This window comes from Rhinatrema bivittatum, chromosome 9 (genome assembly GCF_901001135.1).
Source record: "Rhinatrema bivittatum chromosome 9, aRhiBiv1.1, whole genome shotgun sequence".
In the NCBI taxonomy this organism is placed as follows: domain Eukaryota; kingdom Metazoa; phylum Chordata; class Amphibia; order Gymnophiona; family Rhinatrematidae; genus Rhinatrema; species Rhinatrema bivittatum.
This window is the reverse complement of record NC_042623.1, coordinates 98,429,273-98,451,467: the sequence shown is the minus strand read 5'-3', so window position 1 is coordinate 98,451,467 and position 22,195 is coordinate 98,429,273. Positions and strand designations below refer to the sequence as shown.

The 22,195-nt window shown below is 43.2% G+C and overlaps 1 protein-coding gene across 5 annotated transcripts in view; it reads right to left on the bottom strand.

Annotated features, from left to right (window-relative positions):
* Positions 1 to 22,195, bottom strand: part of DOCK4 (dedicator of cytokinesis 4) — a 939,215-nt gene that overhangs the window by 351,953 nt on the left and 565,067 nt on the right. For all 5 annotated transcript variants that reach the window (XM_029615608.1, XM_029615609.1, XM_029615610.1 and 2 more), the window contains exons 17-21: positions 8,977 to 9,133; positions 5,489 to 5,586; positions 5,316 to 5,399; positions 5,112 to 5,212; positions 1,883 to 1,964 (exon numbers count right to left, since the gene is read on the bottom strand). In XM_029615608.1, coding sequence (XP_029471468.1) covers positions 1,883 to 1,964; positions 5,112 to 5,212; positions 5,316 to 5,399; positions 5,489 to 5,586; positions 8,977 to 9,133 — 522 coding nt within the window. The remainder of the gene's footprint in view (positions 1 to 1,882; positions 1,965 to 5,111; positions 5,213 to 5,315; positions 5,400 to 5,488; positions 5,587 to 8,976; positions 9,134 to 22,195) is intronic.

Sequence of the window (22,195 nt, the reverse complement as noted above, 5' to 3'; positions counted from 1 at the left end):
TGTAATGCCTCAGCGGTGGATTCATCAGCACGTGAAGCAAAAATTAGTGCTGGTGTGATTAAATTTATCGCACCTATGTGATAAAGGAGCAGGGAAATTAGCCTAGCCACCCCCCCCCCCCTTTTTTTTTAATTATTGGCGCTATTTCTGCTATAAATTTAGCATTTTGATAAATCAAGGGATAAGTCTGTACCTGAGGCAATGGAGAGTAAAGTGATTTTCCCAAGGTCACAAGCAGCGACAGCAGGATTTGAACTCTGGTTTTCAGCCCACAGCTCTAATCATGAGGCTCTACTCCTCACTGCTGCATGAGTAACCAACCAAGGTTAGTAGAAAACCTTGGTTTGGTACTCGCCCAAGACAATGAACAACTGTAAAAAGCTATTCACAAATATATACTTTAGTCCATTAAAAAGATAATCACCTAAGCTTTGTTGATTGGTCTTTATTTCCATCTTTAAAGAGATAGATAAATCGATAGATTCATTTATTAATGGAACAACTACTGAGATATGGCACACATTGAGGTAGATCTTTAAAAAGTACGTGCACGCGTACTTTAGTTTGTGCAACCGGTGCAGCCTGCCTCCGTTCCCTCCGAGACCGCTCTAAAATCGGAGCGGCCTCAGAGGGAACTTTCCTTCCGCGTCCCCCCACCTTCCCCTCCCTTCCCCTATCTAACCCACCTCCCAGCCCTACCTAAATCCCCCCCTACCTTTGTTGTGCAAGTTACGCCTGCTTGAGGCAGGCGTAACTTGCGCGCGCCGCCTCGGCATCCCCCGGCACAGTCCGCAGTGCCAGGGGACTCGGGACCGCCCTCCCGGCCTGCCCCTGAACCATCACCACGCCCCCGGACCCACCCCGGACCGCCCCCTGACCCCCGGACATGCCCCCGAACAAACCCCCGGCCTGCCAACATGCCCCCGGACACACCCCCTCCCGCCCCTTTTACGAAGCCCCGGGACTTGCGCGCGCCGGCGGCCTATGCAAAATAGGTGCGCCGGCGCACGAGTGCCCTGCGCGCGTAAATCCGGCAGGATTTACGCGCGCAGGGATTTAAAAATCTACCCCATTATGTTAAGTCTTGCAAACATTTTTAGTTATTGGTATTCAATAGAAAACTTTTTTCATAGAAATTTGTAAGGCATCATTGAGATGAAATCCGTAGAAACTGAGCAGTAACTCCATACAGCTAAACATATTGATATCATATGTTTAATGAGTTTCTCCTGTTCTCTGAGTGCCCCACTGGGAAGTGCTTTCAAAAGTGGATTTTGTGCTCAACAAACATCATATTCTCTAAATCAAATATGTATTGAATATCAAAACAGCTAGCTTCAGATACCACCTAAGGTCCACAAGCAGCCGAATTAGCTTTTCATGGATAAAATCGGACTGACTCGGAAAGTAGGCATGGATACTGCAGGAGTAAGGCCATTCTTCATCAGCTATAATGTTCCAGAAAAGGCTCAATGTTTTTATTGCTTTTTATTTTTTCTAATTTAAGTTTTATGAGAATAGTTTGCTGTGATTTGTGCATAAGAGCCTATATTTTTATTCAGTTCTCTATCCTGACAATTTTTCCATTACTGGAATCATAGCATATACAATTTTGAGAGAAATTAAACAAGACCAAGACCTCACTCAAAAAAAAGAAAAAAAAGACTTTTCCCCTTTCTGTGCTTATGGAAAAAAAATATTATTTTTCAATAAAATAGACTGCTGCAGCAAGTAACTGAACTTTCTGGTTTATCTCCCAGGTTTTTAACTGAATTCCATAAATTTAAGGTGAACATGTACATAAGTAGCTGAAATTACTGTCATTATGCAAATAGAGTGGATAGAAGCAGTGATTAAGTCTTAACATCATGACATCTGTTACCTTTAGCACCTCCTGGATATGCTCCTGTCGTTCTGCCTCTATTATCCGATCAACATACCATTTCAACACTTTTATGAGGTCTCTGCAGTGTCAAAAGGAAAACCGTTAAAAGTGTGAAAAGATGCAGAAAATATTTCAAAACATTATCCCTCCTGAACAGTGATAAAATGAAGGGATAACCTAGTTCAGGTTTTAGCTACTGAGAAATAATTAACTTAGAGCTACACGCACTGCTCAGCTCTAAATCTAAGTTAGCAGGCTAAGTTATAGGCTCGAATTTCCACTACAAATGAACTACAGAACTAATGAGGATGAACACAGATATGACCCCTGCTAAGAACCTATGGGTGGGGGGAACCATTTTTCAGTTGCCAAAACTCTCTCTTTCACTTTATAATGGTCTTACACCTTTGTGGCAAATAAGAAAGGTTTTGTACTACCAATGATCATATACAAGATGTACAACTGAATTTCATCAAACATCTCAGAAGCAAACATGTTCTGTACATCAAGGGTGCTCAAACTGGTCCTTGGCATCCCCCCAGCAAGTGAGGTTTTCAGGATCTCTCTAATGAATATGCAAGAGATTTATTTACATGTACTACCTCCAATTCATGCAAATGTTTATAATCCATATTCATTAGAGATATTCTGAAAATCCAACTGGCTGAAGGCAGGGAAAGAACCTGAGGACCAGTTTGAATATCCCTGATCTGCCTAAGCCTTACTATTCAGTTCAGGGTTAAAATGGTAGTCACTTTTTTTTTTTTAATTATTCGTATTTAATTCCTGAAGAGACAAGCATTTAAACTTTTTGAAAGCTCCTCCTGCTTGTCCAGTCCCCACCCCATCCCACATGCTGAGGTAGATCTTAAATAAGTACGCCGGATTTTATAAGATCCACACGTAGCCGCGCGTATCTTATAAAATCCGGGGTTGGCGCGCGCAAGGCTGCGCAAAATTGGCAGCCTGTGCGTGCTGAGCTGCGCAGCCTCCCTCCGTTCCCTCCCGCGTCCCCCCACCTTCCCCTCGCTTCCCCTATCTACCCCACCCCCCAGCCCTACCTAAATCCCCTCCCTATCTTTGTTGTGCAAGTTACGCCTGCTTGAAGCAGGCGTAACTTGCACACGCTGCCTCGACATCCCCCGGCACAGGCCGCAGTGCTGGGGGACTCGGGACCGCCCTCCTGGCCCGCCCCCGAACCGTCGCCACATCCCCGGACCCGCCTCGGACCGCCCCCCTGACACGCCCCCTCCCACCCCTTTTACGAAGCCCCGGGACTTACGCGCGTCCCGGGGCTTTGTGCGCGCCGGCAGCCTATGCAAAATAGGTGCGCGAGTGCCCTGCGCACAGGGCTTTTAAAATCTAGCCCTATGGATGCAAGTAAAGGACCCAGTGCAGGCATCACTTGGCAGAAGAGAAATAAGAATAAAAGAAATGGCAGTATTCAAGTCTCGAGTTCTCATTAAGAGGCTATGAACATTTACTTTGGCTATTACATGTTTTCGTGGTGTTTAACACACATATTAATGGCCAGAATTAATGAGATGTAAATGAGGAATGTGTTAATGCAGATGGTAAAGAGGACAGTAATGCAAACATTTAAATAAACCTCTCTGAAGTGTGGTTACAATTTTTGTATTAATGTGTCTGCTTTACATTTGTGCATTTTAACAAGCATTATATTTGTATCTCAGTTTTTTATTAACATATTTAACATTAATCCAAGCTAGTTGATGCATGTTGACTAACACTGCTTGTGTTAATGTAGGATTTAAAGTGTCTTAACACAGTTTACTACATTAACCCCTAAAAAAAAAATGAAATCCAGTTTGATAACAGATATTTTTTTAATTGGGCTTTCCTCCACATATTTCCAGAAACATTTTTCAATAGCAAGCAGAGCATGTTTACTTTTGCCAATAGATTTTTCACAACTGTCTGTTCTATACAATAAAGAAAGGTTTAAAAAAAAAAAGCAGACCTCCAGCAAAAAGAAGTGTTAAATAAATCCCAAAGCAACTATAAAAGGACCTTGGCATTTCATATATGAGGCTATCCTACAGCTTACATTTCATATCTGCTTAAATCATTGCTTAAAATCTTGTATTTTTAAACATCTTTCCTTTATGAGTTCACACAGCACACAAAACTTGAAATAGGCTTAAAAACGACTTTCTCGGGAGCTTTCATCTATAGATAATAACATCCTCTCGGATGTCGTCATCCTTGGATGGAATTCGAAGGAGGTACCCCTGTGGGGTATGAAAGTTTTTAGTAATTCTGTGAGGAAAATTCCTGTCAGGAATCTCTGTCGAGCTCCTTAACCTGCGTGGCTACTGCTGCGCGGAAAAAAGAAGACTGAAGAGGGACCCCTGCTGGCTGCAGGTTTAGTGCCATGCTGGGCATGCCCAGTAGGTGACAGTCAAAGTTCTAGAAACTTTGACAAAAGTGTTCCGTGATTGGGCTCCATCTTATGATGTCACCCATATGTGAGGACTACCATCCTGCTTGTCCTGTGAGAACACGTTGGGCTGGATTTTAAAAGGGTTACGCACATAACCCTCTTAAAAGGCCCCTGCGCGCGCTGAGCCCAGGGACGCGCGTAAGTCCCGGGGCTTTGCAAAGGGGGTGTGTCGGGGGCGTGTCAGGTGGGCGGTGCGGGAGGCATTTCGGGGGTGTGATGCCAGCCCGGGGGCGTGGTCGAGGCTTCTGGACCAGCCCCCGGGTCGGGTGATGGCGCACCAGCAGCCCGCTGGCGTGCGCAGATTTACGCCTGCCTCTGGCAGGCGTAAATCTGCCAACAAAGGTGGGGGGGGAAAGGGGAGGGGAGGCGGAAGGAAAGTTCCCTCCGAGGCCGCTCCGATTTCGGAGCGGCCTCGGAGGGAACAGGCAGCGCGCGCCGGGCTCGGCGCGTGCAGGTTGCACAAATGTGCACCCCCTTGTGCGCGCTGACCCCGGATTTTATAAAATATGCGCGGCTACGCGCATATCTTATAAAATCCAGCGTACTGTTTTTGCGCCTGGTGCGCGAACAAAAGTACGCTCGCGCGTAAATTTATAAAATCTACCCCCTAATACATCAACATACCTATTTACAGCTGGGTAGCAAGGATGAGTCTAGTTAAGTCTATAAAATGATAAATAAAACATCTTGATGGAAGAATTGTCAGTTTTTATGTAATTTCTATGGACATGTATGATCAAACTAGGAGATAACAGGGCCTACCTGTATGCCAAGGCACCTGCAAAATGGCTTTCAATGTAGGTGTCCATTACTGGCTTAAAATGCTGAAATTTGCTGTCCTGCAGTAAATTAATTATATGAACCTAAATTTAAAAAAAATCAAGAGTTATAATACAAGCTTTAAGAAACTGTTCTTTTTTAATGTAACATCTTTAACTATTATAATGCTGAAAAATTGGAACTCACCAAACAATCAAATACCTTTGACCCATATTTTTGAGAATTTTCATCCAAAATGCCAAATAAAGTATCCAAAGTGTCTTGGAGAAACTATGCAGGAAGACAGACATTTATTAGCAGACACCTTTCTTCCAACACATTTTCAAATTCAAAGAGTAACTAAGCAAAACACATTTTACCTTTACTATTTCTGAACCATCGATTTCTTTTAATTTGGATAGACAACTTGTTATTTTTTCTGGATGGGCTCGCCACTTAAGAAGATCCAGCATGTCCCCTACCAAATAAATCCAAGAGTTTATAAGAAGGCATGGATCAAAGTGAAATAAAGTTGTTTCTTAATGGGTTTAAAGGGAAGAGTGGGCGGACCAAGGGGCCTTTACCTGTCAATATTTTTTATGTTTTTATATTAATAAGAAGATATTAACATTCAAAATCAAACAATACACATTTCTTTCTGGTTACATAGATGGCAGATAAAGACCAAGAGGCCCCTTCTACCTATTAAAGCATGTTTGTCCCCAAACACACATATTATTTATTCCTGTTATAGCTCTTTCAGGATGAACAGCTGCTTGTCATGAAACCACTCAGCTAAAAGTGAAGAATCTCTCTTTAGTTTATCTGTTAATTCAAAATGTCACATGTGTTTGAAAAGAGTGAATCTTTTATTCTACCAAACAGAAATGAGTCAGAAGGGTCAGGTCTATTAGCGGTTGGGGGGGGGGGGGGCGTCCATATTCAAAACCCATTTAGATGAAAAACTCAAAAGTTATTAGTTGTTATCCGGCTATAATTTAGCTGGATTAAAAAGGGGGCGTTCCAAGTGCATTTCGGGGAGGGGCTGAGAAATCCAAATTATCTAGCCGAATATCGGGTATATCCAAGCTAGATTAGCTGAATAACTTCAGACCTGCTGTAAAGGCTTTGTGTGGCCGGATAACTTTCTACTTATCCAGATAACTTTAAAAGATATTCAGGTAAGTAGCGCTGTCAGTATCAGAATTAAAAAAAAAAAAAAAAAAAAGAAAGAAAGAAAGACATTAAAGGGCCCACGACCTAAACTGTCCTGTCTGATCCAGCACTCCTCAACCCCCCAAAAATTGCCAGGCCCTCTCTCTCTACCCCCACACTGATTTCATTTTACAATTTTCAATCACAACACTCCCCACCTGAGCTTCTAACCCCACACCCCTGCAGTCTCAAATGAATTGTTAGCACCACCAGACCCCCGGTGGCAATAAGTAGCAAGTTATCTGGCCACACAAGGCCGGATATCTTTAAAATCTAACTGGTTATACTCAAACATAGCCTGTTATGTTTTAAAGTTACCTGGATACACTTAGCCAGATAACTTCAAACAAGTATGTTCAGCAGGACTTTTATCCCACTGAACATACAAAGACAAGTTATCCGGCTAATTTTAGCCATATTAATTGTCCACTAAACAGCTTACTGAATATTGGCCTCCAGATGTTTCCCTATAGTGTTTTTCAGCTGACAATATCCAGGAATCCAAACTGTAAAACATTCATTTCCTATTCAATAATGCAAGAATAAATATTTTTAAATCTGGTATATGTTACGACCATGGACCCTTGGGCCAGCCAGAAGGTGATGATGCAGCACTGGGGGAAATCCTACAGCAGAGTAGTGGCCAGGAGGCGGACTTGAAGTAGAAATCTGAAAGAGTCTTCACCACTGGAAGCCTGCGGTCCCCCTGGGAGGAGCCCGTGAGAACCAGAGCTGCTTGGACTTAGGCGCGAAGATGATGTCAGAGCCGGGAGACCAACAGGAAGTTCACCACTGGAAGCCTGCGGTCCCTCCGGGAGGAGCCGGTGAAGACCTGAGCCGCTTGGACTTAGAAGCGGTCTCTGGAGGATGAAGGATGAGGAGAACTCCAACTCATGGTGGGTTGCAGAGATGACAGCAGTAGGGTCAGGCCAAGGGTCAGGGCAGGAGGCAGACAGCAGGAGCCAAGGACGAGCCAAAGTCAGGAGCCAGGAAGACGATCTGAAGTCAAAGCCAGGAGACAAGCCAAGGGGTCAGGAGCCAGGAAGACGATCCGAAGTCAAAGCCAGGAGACAAGCCGAGGGGTCAGGAGCCAGGAAGACGCAGGAACGAAGATGAGACAGCAACTAGGGAACTCAATAGAGTGGAACTTCGTTGCAAGGCAAAGGAGAAGACAGCCAAGTAGGTTTAAATACCGGCAGCGTCTGACGTCATCTTGGAGGTGGAGCTGTCCTTTCCCGCTCTGGTCCCTTTAAATTACTGAGCCCCTGCGCGCCTGCCTAGGGGGCAGGGCCAGCTGCCGAGAGTTGGTAGCATCTCGAGGAGGAAGGCCACGGGAAGGGCCTAGCGAGGCCAGGACGGAGCGTCGCAGTACCCGGAGTAGCCTTGGGGTGAGTGAATGGGCCAACCGCGGACCTCTGCGGGCCGGGACCGCAACAGTATAAATTGGTTGAAACTATCTAGCACTGCAATTTGTTGGACAGCATCAAGTGACCATATCTGGAAATTTATAACTGCTGTTAGAAATTCAGAAGGAAGTGGGTTATCAAAGACTCCCTGTCTTACCAAAAGATTCTCCTGTTTAATACAAGTATGGACTTCTAAGCCTTGTTTTTTGTTTTTTTTTTCAAAGAAACTAATTGGCAGTGAATGGATGCAATGGGGCAAGACCAGAACTGGCTCAATCAGTCCATATTTAGGGTGGCCATACAACTCTGTGTCCACAGTACTTCAGCACCATCAGTTCATAAATCCTCAACACGCTCGATACATCGAGCCCTGGGATGTAAAATGCATTGAGCCTTGACAACTTTACTATCAGGGCAGGATGCTCCATCTTCAACGAATCATGCTGCAATGCTTCCAAATCAGCTGTACACTGGCCTGCACAGAATTTAGTCAGGGACAGAGGGGAATATGATACCCCTATCCCCACCAATTACTAGAGTCTGTACACCAAAACAATTAATGGAACGAAGGCTATGCCTGGAGATGCAAGGATGCTATTTACTCTCTGGTACCTCTCACATCTAATTGGCTTCCAATTCATATTTTGAAGAACCCAGAAGATGCGTAGGATACTATCAGAAGATCACCTTAGCCCTTGAACAGATAGCTGAGTTGGTGAATAATTTCTTTACCTCTGTGGTGGCTGAGGATAAGGAGAATACCTTCCAACCTCTCCTTTCCAGCATATCAGACATTTTTATAGCTGGGCAGAGCTTTCTTAAGGCTTAGGCCATTGGGACCCAGGGCTCTGCATTTGTAGGGAGTCCAGATTACCTCCTCTCTCACTCTTCATTCTCATTAGCACTGGTGGGGGACCCATCCTCCATGCTCCTCGCTCTTCAATCTCATTAGCATGGAAGGCAGGCCTTCAAAGTCTTTTGACCCTAGACAAGTTATGACAATACCGTCCAGGGGAAAAGGATTTTGATTCCTACACTTTGTTAACTTTTAAGACGTGCCCTTGAAGTGTTCACAATCAGTTTTTCACAAGGCAGTTGTTTCTCTCATCATAATAACATATTTTTACAATAAAATATGTAGCTTTTACAATCATCTATGCACAAATTAAGGGTCTATTGTAATTAAAAGCAAGCCACAAAACTCAACTGCAGATTGAAACATTTAAATTACTATTTTTCTGACCTACCGTTTTGTGTGAGTTTTGTAGAGCAAAGGAAAGAAGTGACCCAAAAGGACTCTTTAGTAGTTTTGACCACTTGGTTGTTGTTCCCAAGAAGATTTCCCTTAGAAAAGGGAAGTTTGAGGTAGCGATTAGGATCCTGAAAGTTTGTATTTTCTTCACACTGAAAAAATTAAAACAGTTTTAGGAACCCATTAGATGAAAACAAAACAATAATAATATAAATTCATATTTTATTTACGCTTCTCCTTAGGCTCCAGAGGCAATTTATGTTAATGTACAGTCCCCTCTCTACAGAGGGGACTGGGAAAGCAAATATACAGATCACACTGCAATGCTGTTTCACTCAAACCTATGGAAAAGCTCTCAAGTCATCAAAGCTAGAAAATGGATGCTTCCATACAAGATTTGGTTTTTTTTAAATGATGTTACTAGAACAGTAATTTGCTTTATGTATTTTCTTTTTGTTTCAGAATGAACTCTATGTAGATGCTTTAAGCTTGCAGAAAGAAGAGCCAGCAAATTTATTATTTATTTATGTGACAGTCACTGTTAGGAGTTGTGGACCCTTGCCCCGAGGTGGGGGTTGGCGCTACTTGTGGGGTTGGGCCCTGCAGGTCCCCACCATCGGGAGGCGAGACTGGCCGGGAGCAGAGGCAGACAGGAACTTCGCCAGTACTAGCCCACATTCCCTGCAGGTTGAGCCCTTGGGTGCTGGGGCTGGCTGGTCTTAGGAGAACCTCTGTGTGGCTGGTCCCGGTGGGAGCAGGTGGCTGGGGATTGTCAGAGAGGTCAAACTCAGTCCAAGGTTGAGGTACCTTCGAAGGGAGAGAGCGAACAGGCCCCAAGGGATGAGATGCTACAGTAGTTCTGGAGACAGCAAAGCAGGAGCACATGGGGTGGGTCTCAAGGAGAGGAAGTGCAGGAGCATAGACCTGTATAGTGGTATGCTGAAGCAGAAATAGAGCGGAAAATCCGCTGTAGCGGATTCTAGTAGAGTAGAGGCGCTGAGAACTGCCCGCAGTGAGGCAGAGCAGTAGCAGGATCCTGAGATGTAGAAACGCTGAGTGAGGACCAAGGAGCGGGGGCACAGAGGCACAGTCCTGGAATGTAGCAACGCTAAGACAGGTCCAGAGCAGGAGCATAGTGACAGCATCTCGTGATGCAGAAGCTCTGATCCAGGCCCCTATAAGCAGAGGCAAAGTGACTAGGTCTTGTGATGTAGCAGCGTTGAGCCAGGTCCCAAGGAGTAGTAGCAGAGAGACAGAATTCCCTATGTAGAAGTGCTGAGGCTGGTCCCGAGGAGGGGGAGCGCAGGGACAGGGTCCCAGGTGTAGGAGTGCTGAGCAAGCCCCGAGTAGCGGGTGCGCCAAGGTAGGGTTCCAGATGTAGAAGCGCTGAGCCAGACTCCGAGGAGCGGGAGTGCTGAGGCAGGATCCCAAATGTGGAAGTGCTGAGCCAGGCCACGAGGAGTGGGACCACAGTAACAGGATACTGACGAGAAGAGTAGGGATCCAAAGAACAGGAACAACAGAGTACTGGAGCAAGCACCAGCTAGGAACCAGGGAACCCATTGCCAAGTCAGCTAGTGGGTGAATGAAGTAGTCCTTAAATATCCCGAGATGGTGACGTCAATAGCCGGGGACGAGCCTGAAGTTCCCGCCATTGGCCCTTTAAAGGAAGGAGAGATGGCACGCACGTGCGCCTAGGGAGGCCCAGGGTCGGAATGCTAGTTGGCGGCATCCCAGTTGCCACGTGGAGCACAGGAAGCCAGGAGGGTCACGGTGGCAGTGACTGGCTGCGGCTGCGAGAGCACCGGGAGTAAAGGGCCAAGCCAGGCATGAGGTGAGTTAAGTTGGCCGTGGGTGGCCGCAGCCGGTGGATGTAACAGTCACGTATCTACATCTGCATCTAGGACCTAACTGAAAATGAGGTTTGTCTGACTTTCCCATCCAAATGATTTAAAAATAAATATGCTAGAGTTCTATTTCTCGACAATTATCCCCTTTGGTTAAAAATTATATGGATCTGGAAAAACGAATCCAAGTATTGGAAAATACCTTATTGGACTTGGGTAAGCAAATTTTGCCAATACGAACTGACATGAATGCAGTTAAGCAAACCCAAAAAGCAAATATTAAAGAGAATTCATATTTGGCTTCCAAAATGGAAAATTTGGTAACAGTGAGGAATAAAAATCTCAGGTTTATTAATTTTCCTAAACTACCATTAATATCTCCAAAGGAAATGTTTAGGGGATACTTAATAGAGATTTTACATATACCTGAATGCTATCCCTCCTATCTCTAAGATCTACTACCTTTCACCTTTTAAAAGGAGATCTGAAGAAACTAATGGGGAACATTCAAGTGCCTTTAGTTTCCACCGAAGGTCCCAGTTTGGATGTATCTGGTTTGCTTGAGACTTCAGATACTGAAATGGCTACCCCAGCTATGCTGATAGTTTCCTTGGTTCTTGGGCCAGACAAGGACTTTTCTTTCCACATCTCTCTGAAACCTTCTTGCGATTAAAAGTGAAAGTAGTTCCTGATGTCTCTAAACAGACTCAGAAAAAAATGGAAGCAATTTTTCCTTATGCATTCTATGGTTCAACAAGTGAGGGGAGCTTTTTTTTAAGTTTTCTTGTAAATGCTTGATCAAGTATCAGGATATTTCCTATATTTTCTATGACCCCCCTTCCCTGCAATTGACCCAATTTTTGAGTGATAAAATTGTTACCGCTGGATCCTCTGGAACGAACTTGGCCTGAAATCTTGGCAACTTGTTCTCTATTATGTGGTAGGGCTGCTTTAAATATTGATCTATTTTTTTTATTATATAATATTATATTAGTTCTTTGGGTTGTGTACTGGATCCTCCAATATTTGAGGACTTAGACTGGACATTGGCTGATTGTATGACAGTGATTAATTTTGCTCTTTTTTCTTCTTCTATACCTGTGCTCTGAATTTCCTATTTTTCTTTCAAGATTTATGTCTTGTTTTGTTTTTTGGAAATGCATAAATAAAATAAAAAAATAAATATGCTAAATAAAATTAAAATCTTTCAGAGAAGAGTTTCAGTAGTTACTATATTTCTTGAAGGTGTAGCAGCTGTTAATGGATCACATAAAAAAAGTTTTGTTTCTCAAGTGAAGTTCACTGTGGTACAAACATGGTGCAAATAATTAATTCAAATGTTATTGGCTTTTGAGGGGGTGCATTAGTAAGTTTAGTATCAGATCACCAGACCCAGAGGATAAGTTGGCCATAATATAGATTGTTTTTTTTGCTTATATTATCTGTGTTTGAAATCTCTATAGTTTCCAAGCTATACTGAATTTTTAGAATCCTTGCTAGTCTGTATTTAAGTGACTATTTGAGGGAAAATTAATGGAGACTCAGGCCTGGATTTATCAAAATACACTAAATATCGCCTGTGATAGAAAAAGGGGTGTGTTTTATAGTAATAGGCACTTTATCACTATTTGCACTAATACCTATGTGAAGAGCTAAGTTACTGCAAATTGCGATAACTTTTTCGCACTTTCAGATAAGTGCCAGAATGTGGTATTTCCTCATACAACCACTTGGGGGGGGGGGGGGCGGGGGAGAGAGAGAGAGAGATCCTAGCTATAATGCCCTCACACTAGATAGGTATTTATATCCCTATGGGAGGACCATCTAGTAACTCGAGGTGAGGTTTAGGTATTAGTGTAGGGGTTAGGGGCCACTTTGACATTCAAAGTGAGACGTACGAACAGAACAGTGCTCTCATAAGAACATAAGAAAATGCCATACTGGGTCAGATCAAGGGTCCATCAAGCCCAGCATCCTGTTTCCAACAGTTGCCAATCCAGTCCATAAGAACCTGGCAAGTACCCAAAAACTAAGTCTATTCCATGTTACCATTGCTAATGGCAGTGGCTATTCTCTAAGTGAACTTAATAGCAGGTAATTGACTTCTCCTCCAAGAACTTATCCAATCTTTTTTTAAACACAGCTATACTAACTGCACATATTCCAGAGTTTAATTGTGCATTGAGTGAAAAAGAACTTTCTCCATTTAGTTTTAAATGTGCCCCATGCTAACTTCATGGAGTGCCCCCTAGTCTTTCTATTATCCGAAAGAGTAAATAACCGATTCACATCTACCCATTCTAGACCTCTCATGATTTTAAACATCTCTATCATATCCCCCCTCAGCCGTCTCTTCTCCAAACTGAAAATTTATTTATTTATTTATTTAACAGTTTTTTATACCGACCTTCATAGTAGTTTACCATATCGGATCGGTTTACAGTTTAACAAAGGGAAAAACTAGAGTAACAATTCACGTAAACGAAAGATAACAATAAGTAGGAATAAGTCAAAGTTACAAACAACAGGGGGAGAGAACTTGGAAGCTTGCAACAAGCTGGAAAGAAGAAAGGTCGGTAAAAGTATTGTTACCATAGAGTGTACAAATTAAAAAACTTAAGAACAGTGCTTTAACCTGAAAAGTCCTAACCTCTTTAGTCTTTCATCATAGGGGAGCTGTTCCATTCCCCTTATCATTTTGGTAACCCTTCTCTGTACCTTCTCCATCGCAATTATATCTTTTTTGAGATGCGGCGACCAGAATTGTGAAGATTTGATGACCCTCAGATTGAGGACATTCAACCAAAGATGAGATTTGTGCAATGTTCTCTCAACCTCTCTCTCTCTCATATCTGAGGTTCCTGATAGGTTAGGTTCTCTGGGAGCTTGAACTACCAAAACCGGCACCCGCGAAAAACATTGCAATGGATGATACAGCCATAACGCAAGCTATCTCATGGCTTAACGCTACTGAAAACGTTGTAGTTAAAGCCGTGTGATAGGGCTTCGCAAAATGGTAAACCCAGCCCACCCCTAACTCCTCCTCCTTTTTGGATTTGCATCACACCATACGATATGGTGTATCGCATGAGTTAAAGACGTTTTCGCATGCGTTTAGGGGGCTTTTTGCATGCGATAAGCCCTTAACGCATGCAAAATCACCTTAGCGCATTTGGATAAATGAGGGGGTCAGTTCACTATCTTCCTTCAGCTATCTACAATATGGTGGGTTGCATGACTCAAGGCAGCATGGATTCACCAGGGGAAGATTGTGTCAGACAAATCTAATTTTTATGATTGGGTTATTAGAGAATTGGATCAAGGAAGAGTGCTTGATGTGATTTACTTGGATTTCAGCAAAGCTTTGGATACAGTCCTGCATAGGAGGCTCATGAATAACATGAGAAGCTTGGGAATTGGTGCAAGGTGGTGGAGTGGATTATTGGCACACCAGAGGAAAGTGAGGCCTTGTACCACTGTTAAATTTGCACTGCCTATCTCACAAGATAGGCCTTAACAGGCGGTAGCTGACACCACAGCAGTAGCTCTTCTGTTTAGCCAACCACCTCCCCTTTGGGTTGAGCCCTCAGGTTCTGGTGACCCGCAGGACTTTCCTGTCATGATCCAAAGGTGTTGATAGAGGCTAGATATCTGGGTGAGCTGAATGAGGTCAGAGTCTGGTCCTAGGTTGAGATGAGACTCGCAAGAACCAACACCAGGGCAAATAAGGACAATGGAGAGTGGAACAGGGAACCACAGGACTCACAAAGAGGACACCAGGAGCAAGGCAGGAAACAGGAACAGCGGGAATGCATAAGAACATGCTGAGCAACTAGCGCTACTAAGAAAACAGCAGACCTGTTGCGAAGGCACTGGATAATAGTTCTGAGGCTCCCTTTATACAAGGCAGGATGTAATGTCATCTGAGCATGTCACAGAAAGTCCTGCCAGCATGACTATAAAAGGGCTCAAGAGATGCAGGAAGTTCAACCAAGTTATTGGATGCAGCATGATGTCAGAGGCACTCCAGACCAGAGATGAGGGTTGTTATAATTACAAACTGGTTGACTGACAGGAGACAGTGTGTAATGGTAAATGGAACCTATTCTGAAGAGAAAGAACAAGCATAAGTGCGGAAGGGATAGAAGGTAAAATTTGTCTATTTGCAGATGATATTAAGATCTGCAACAGAATGGACACCTCTGAAGGGGTAGAGAGAATGAAAAGCGATTTAAGAAAGCTTGAATAGTGGTTGGAGACTTGGCAGCTGGGATTCAATGCCAAGAAATGCAGTCATGCATCTAGGGTGCGGTAATCCGAAAAAGCTGTATGTGATGGAGAATGAATGACTAATGTGCACAGACTAGGAGAGGGACCTAGGGGTGATAGTGTTTGGTGATCTGAAGGTGGCGAAATATTGAATATCTACAGTACCTGAATGCATTTCTCTTCCAGAAAAGCAGAATATAAATCAATTAACTAACTAAACAAATGTGACAAGGCAATAGCTACTGCCAGAAAAGTGCTGGGCTATATAGAGAGGAATAACCAGTAAGAAAAAGGTGATAATGCCCTTGTACAGGTCCTTTGCGAGGCCTTACCTTGAGTACTGTGTTCAGTTCTGAAGACCATATCTCAAAAAGGATAGTGACGGGATGAAGGCAGTCCAGAAAAGGGTGTGGGATCTGTAGTAGAAGACTTATGAGAAGAGGTTGAAAGATCTGAACATGTATACTCTAGAAGAGAGGAGGTGAAGGGGAGATATGATACAGATCTTCAGAAAGCTTTTAATAATGCCCAAACTTTGAACCTTTTCCTTTGGAAAGCAGACGGTAGAACTAGGGATCACAAAATAAAACTCTGGGAGGACAACTCAGAACCAACATCAGAAAATATTTCTTCATGGAGAAGTTGATGGATGCCTGGCATTCCCTTCCAGAAGAGATGAGGATGAAAATAGTAAACAAATTAAAAAATGCATGGGATAAACACTGTAGATTCCTAAAGGCTAGATCATGGAAATGAAGAAGAGGGTTCATGCAGAGAGTGAAAGTTACTATTCTTAACCAATTAGCTCTTATGATTTTGATGCAATTGCAATATCACTTTCCACCTCAATGGCAGGGGTAAAAGAGGAAGTGGATTCAGAAGACAGCCAACCCTAGGCCCTGACTTTTACAGTCTGGGGTACTGATATGCAGACATTAGGGGAAAAAGAACAGGACTGCTTCAACGCCCAAGTCCAAAAGCAAAGCACATTCAAGCTCTTAACAGAAGGCTTGGGGCAGACCATATGAAGCGGCAGTTACTACTCTTAGCAGAAACATGGGGTAACCTGCACAGAGCAGCAGACTGGATAGACTATTTGGTCTTTTTTTTGCCGTCATTACTCTGTTATATCAATATGTGAGAGACTTGCTCCAAAGATAAGTGCAGCAATTCAAACCTGAAGACTTAAAAAAAAAATGCCTAAAACATAGTTCAACATGACTTGCAGCAGAGCAAACAAAATTGAGATGGGGATTTGAAGTAACACATGAAATGATAAGATCTAAGCTGAACCATCCCCTCTGCTCCACCCAACCCTGTCCCTCTTCCCTGCATAAAATGACAACTGCTAAGGAGCCAGAAATTTCTGTAATCACAAATAAGCTCCAATCCTTAAAAGAAAGGATGACAGAGAATTGTGTCATGCTGAGCAGGTGGTGAGCCCATAGATCACGGTCAAGTTGGTGCTGCCTATTTTGTGTGAAAACACAGAATTGACCTTGGCACATGGTAGTTGAGTTACTGCAGTCAAAGATCTTTTGCTTAGTCAATCACCTCATTCTTGGGTTGAACTCTTGGGTTCTGGTAGCCAGCAAGACTTATAGCATAAGTCAAGGTCTAGTGCTGAGGTTGAGAGTGGCTGAGAACAAAGCATGGCCAGGATCTATTTCAAGGTCAAGGCAGGCTAAGGACAAGGTGTGGTCAGGTTCTGTTCTGAGGGCAAAGCAGGCAGAGGACAGGGCATGGTCATGATCCAGTCCGAGATCAAGGCAGGATGAGGGCTAAGTGAAGTCTAGTTCTAGACTGAGGTCAAATCAACAAGAAATCAGGCCAGGGGAAGAAACACAGCAGGAAAGGCAGGAGTGGGTGAGGCAGAAACAAGGCAGGGAAAGATACACAAAACAAAAACCACGATCAAGACAAGAACCCACAGGAACAAAAATCAGGAACACACTGTGGCATCTAGCACTGCTGAGAGATCAGGAGACATATTACAAAGCCATTGAGTGGTAGTTTCCTTTATACTAGCAAGGAAGTGATGTAATCAGGGTGTGTTCCAAATAGCAGGGCCTATAAGAAGTGCTCAGGAACTGCAGGAAGATCATCCATTTTTCTGGGATGCTGCATGATGTTAGAGGCTATGCCATGCCAGAGGTGCTTCAGACTAGAGATGAGGGATGTAACACTTTGAACAACAAAATAAATAAAAGTAGAGGTTACTGCTCTGTTATTTCAATTTATCATATTTAAAGAATATAGGCAATCTCCTGGAATGAACCTCCTTGATGGAAGCATAGTGATGCAGTTGCAAAATAAACTTAAAATGGTTAAAGAGTTGGAAAAAGGATTTGATGATGCTAATAACTGAAAGAGGAGAAATAATTTGAGAATTTTAGGGATTCCAGAAAGAATAAAAGGGAGAATATCTGTTTAAAATTAAAGTGTTATTCCAACTGAAAGTACTAGATATACAGTTTTAAAAAAGATTTCAAGGCAAAAAGCACAAAGAATGCCATTACACAAGGTTAGTAATAAGAAATATCCAAGATCAATGGTACTGTGGATCCTGAGATATCCACAGGTATTGAAAATTCTGCAAAAAGCAAGACTATAAAGCACTAGTGACAAGAAAATCCTGATTGTGACAGATCTACAATGCCCTGCAAAATTCTTCACACCCTTGCTCATTTTTCACATTCTGATATGTAATAAGATACAAATGAATATATATTAAAATAGGAGTTTGTTTCACTGATCTACACAACATACTCTATACTCATCATGAAAAAACAATTTGAGAAATATTCTAAATGTAATTAAGCATTTGTCACTAATTTATAGAAAATAGTAGAGTTCAAAAGCAGCCCTGGGTGAGCCAAAGAATTGTTTAAATTTATCTGTGAATGCTAGGTCAGTTTGTTAATGTTTTGTTAGCTGTGTGATTTTATTAAGAATTGCCTGCTTGGGTGGGCTATAAATATTTTAAATAAATAAAGCCTTGATTGAAGAAGGCTTCATACCCCTCAATACTTTGTGGAAGCCCCTTTTGAGTAATAATAGCCGTCAGTCTTTAAAGACTGGTAGATACTTATCCTACTCATTCTTTTTGAATAGATGAGTTCAAGCTCTTTGAAGTTGGCTGGGACTACCGTTTTCAAGTTTTGCCAGAAACTTTCTATTGGATTCAGGGCTTTGACTGGACTACTTTATAACTTTCTTTTTGCAGAACCACTTCACCGCTGATTTGTGCTTAGGATCATTGCCCTACTGAAAAGTTTATCTTCTCTCCAGTCGCAGCTCTACAGCAGACAAACAGATTTTCCTCCAGGATCTGCCTGTACCTTGTACCATCCATAATTTCCTCAGTCTTCACAAGCCTCCCTGTTACTACTGCTGGAAAGTATCTTCACAACATAATGCTGCTAGTACCATGCTTTACTGTAAGCGTGAACATAAGAACATAAGATATGCCATACTGGGTCAGACCAAGGGTCTATCAAGCCCAGTATCCTGTCTCCAACAGCAGCCGATCCAAGTCACAAGTACCTATCAAGAACCCGAACATTAAATAGATCCCATGCTACAAATGCTGGCAACAAGTGGCTATTCCCTATTGATTAATAGCAGTTTATGGACTTCTCCTCCTGGAACGTATCCAAACCTTTTTTTAAACACAGCTACACTAATTGCCTTAACCACATCCTCTGGCAACGAATTCCAGAGCTTAATTGGGCATTGAGTAAAAAGGAAATTTCTGTGATTCATCTTAAATGTACAACTTGCTAACTTCATGGAGTGCCCCCTAGTCTTTGTATTATCCGAAAAAGTAAATAACCATTTCACATTTACACAGGTTGCCCTTCTCTGTACTTTCTCCAGGGCTACTATATATTTTTAGAGATGCGATGAACAGAATTGCACATAGTATTCAAGGTGTGGTCTAACCATGGAGCGATACAGAGGCATTATGACATCTTTCATTTTATTTGACATTCCCTTCCTAATAATTCCTAACATTGATTGCTTTTTTGATCACCACAGCACACTGAGCTATTTCAATGTCATATCAACTATGACGCCCAGTGGTAACTCCTAATATGGAACCTAACATCTTGTAACTACAACATGGGTTATTTTTCCTTAAATATATCATCTTGCACTTGTCCACATTATATTTCATCTGCAATATGGATGCCCAATCTTTCAGTCTCAAGGTCCTCCTGCAATCACAATCTGCTTGTGACTTAACTACTCTGACTAATTTTGTCTCATCTGCAAATCTGATCACCTCCCTTGTTGTACCCCTTTCCAGATCATTTATAAATATACTAAAAAGCACCGGTCCAAGTACAGATCCCTGAGGCACTCCACTGTTTACATTTTTCCACTGTGGAAAAAGAGCATTTAATCCTATTCTGTTTCCTGTCTTTTAATCAGTTTGCAATCCACAAAAGGACATTGCCTCCTATCCCATGACCTTTTAGTTTTCTTCGAAACCTCTCATGAGGGACTTTGTGAAACATGTCCTGAATAACCAAATGCACTATATCTACCGGTTTACCTTTATGCACATATTTATTCACCCCTTCACAAAAAAAAAAAAAAAAGTAGCAGATTTGAGAGGTGTTAGTGATCTGCTCCCCCAGAGGGGTGGAGCTAGCAATCTGTTATGGATCTGCTTCCCCAGAGGGGAGGAGTTAGCAGACTCTTAGTAATCAGTTCCTCCAGAGGAGAGGAGTTAGCAACCTGATGTAGAACTGTTCCTCCAGAGAGGAGGAGTTGCATCTGTTATGGAATCTGCTCCCCCGAGAAGAGTAGCCAGCAGTCCCTTGTACTCCGTCTACGGAGTTAGTGATCTGTTGTGGGTTGACTCCCCACAGAGTGGCAGTCTGTATGATACCACTCTAGTAGTGTAAGGAATGAACACAATGTAAATTGGTGAATCCTTGGGCCGATGGCAGATGACAGTGCCCCCAGGAGGATATCCTGAGAGGGACCACCGGCTAGGCTGGAGTATGGAGACAAGCACAGATAGTTCTTTATTAGACAGGAAGTAGAACCACCAGAGGTGGCAGTAGTGAGCTGATGTGCCCGGCAGGGCTGAAGTCTCTCAGATACTGGAATTGCGGTCTCTGGGTTGCTGAGCTGTAGAGAGAGACTATAGGTAGTGAGTAGACAGGGTATGCTGGATACATAACCAGTAGTAGATGATACACTCACAATTGTAGATATCTGTAATGGCTTCTATGCAACAGAAAGTCTTCAGTATATTCAGGAACAGGAGCCATAGGCGAGTACTGGTTCCTATATGCAGTCTGGAATAAGAACTCACAATTTCTGTGTATGAGATGGCTTCTGGAATAGAAGAGAGTCTTTGAAGGGTTTTAGGAACATAGGCCCTTGTGGAGCGAGTACCGGTTCCTATCTGCAATCTGTAATAGTAATTCACAAGATATAGGTATGCAATAGCTTCTGAAATAGAAGAGAGTCTGTGAAGGGTTTTAGGAACATGGGCCCTCGTGGAGCGAGTACCGGTTCCTATCTGCAACATGAAATAGTAATGCACCAGATGTAGGTATGCAATATCTTCTGAGATAGAAGAGAGTTTTTGAAGGGTTTTAGGAACATGGGCCCTCGTGGAGCGAGTACCGATTCCTCTCTGCAATAATAACTCACGATCTCCGTACCTGCGATAACGTCTTAGACAGAAGAGAGTCTTCAGAGGTTAGGAACATAGGCCCTCGTGGAGCGAGTACCGGTTCCTATCTGTAATAGAACTCACAGTGTTCACGTCTGCGATCGCTTCCATGCAGTAAGGAGTCTTCTGAGCATTCAGGGATGTAGGCCCTCGAGGAGCAAGTACCGGATCCCGTCTTAGCAATCTGAAATCAAGAAGAGAGAGCGGGGCCCCCGAGGAGCGGGTACCCCTTGGTAAGTTTGAGGAGGCAGATCAGCAGAGAGAGTTATCCCCCCTTGCTAACTCGATTCGTAGTTGCAAGCAAAGACCTTTTAAGTTGGAAGCGGATGACGTCACTACGGGGAGACGCCCCCGAGGTTCGCGCCCTTGCCGGTACAAACTCTGGAGTGCGGGCACGCGCGCGCCCTTACATCATCAGGAACTTGGCAGATCCGCAGCATCAGGCCAGCCCGGGGATTCTGGGAGAAGCGGCGAGGAGAAGCCACGGCAGCATCTGTACGTCAGACCCGAAGGGAGTTGCCACCAAGGTAGAGAGGGTGGAGCGAGGGCGAGAACAGGCACGAACGCAACAAGAGGCAAGACTTCCCTTGGGTAAATCCATGCTGGCTATGTTCCATTAAATCATGTCTATGTATGTGTTCTATGATTTTATTCTTTATAATAGTGTCCACAAATTTTCCCGCACTGAAGACAGGCTTACCGGTCTATAGTGTTAGCAGGGTCATGTCTGTGTTTGCTTTATGCCACTCATATCGCTTAGTACTCAAATAAAAAAGATCTAATTGAAACAGAAAACCTTCTCCCACATATGTGCAGTGACCCCTGTTTCTTTACAAATGCTATGTGGAACATCATATGGCTTTTCTTCAGCATGTGACTTCCTCCTATGCACCCTCCCATACAGGCCAGGTTTATGGATTCATCTTGAAACTGTTGAACATTCAACATTTTTCCCAGTCTCAGCCAGAGACCTTTGTAGCTCTTTTAATCTTAGGCCTCACATCTGCAGCAGTTCACTTACTCCACTGACTTTGGAAGGATGGTCTGATCATGGCACTGTCATGGTGGTATACCACAGAGGAAGTGGAGAGATGCACAGAACACACCAAATGTAAATCCAATAAACAAAGTGTCTTGCAAGTCCATTTCAGCGATCTGTGCTTCCAGAACAGATGTCACACTCTGTGATTTCAAAAGAACCATGAGGTTTTAATTCATCATATGCAGAGCATTTTATTGCAGCAAGGTAATCCAAAGACTGGATATAAATGCAACTCTGTCCCCAGTCTCTGTTAAAACTCTGCATATGATGAATTAAAACCTCATGGTTCTTTTGAAATCACAGAGTGTGACATTTGTTCTGGAAAGCACAGATCGCTGAAATGGACTTGCAACACACT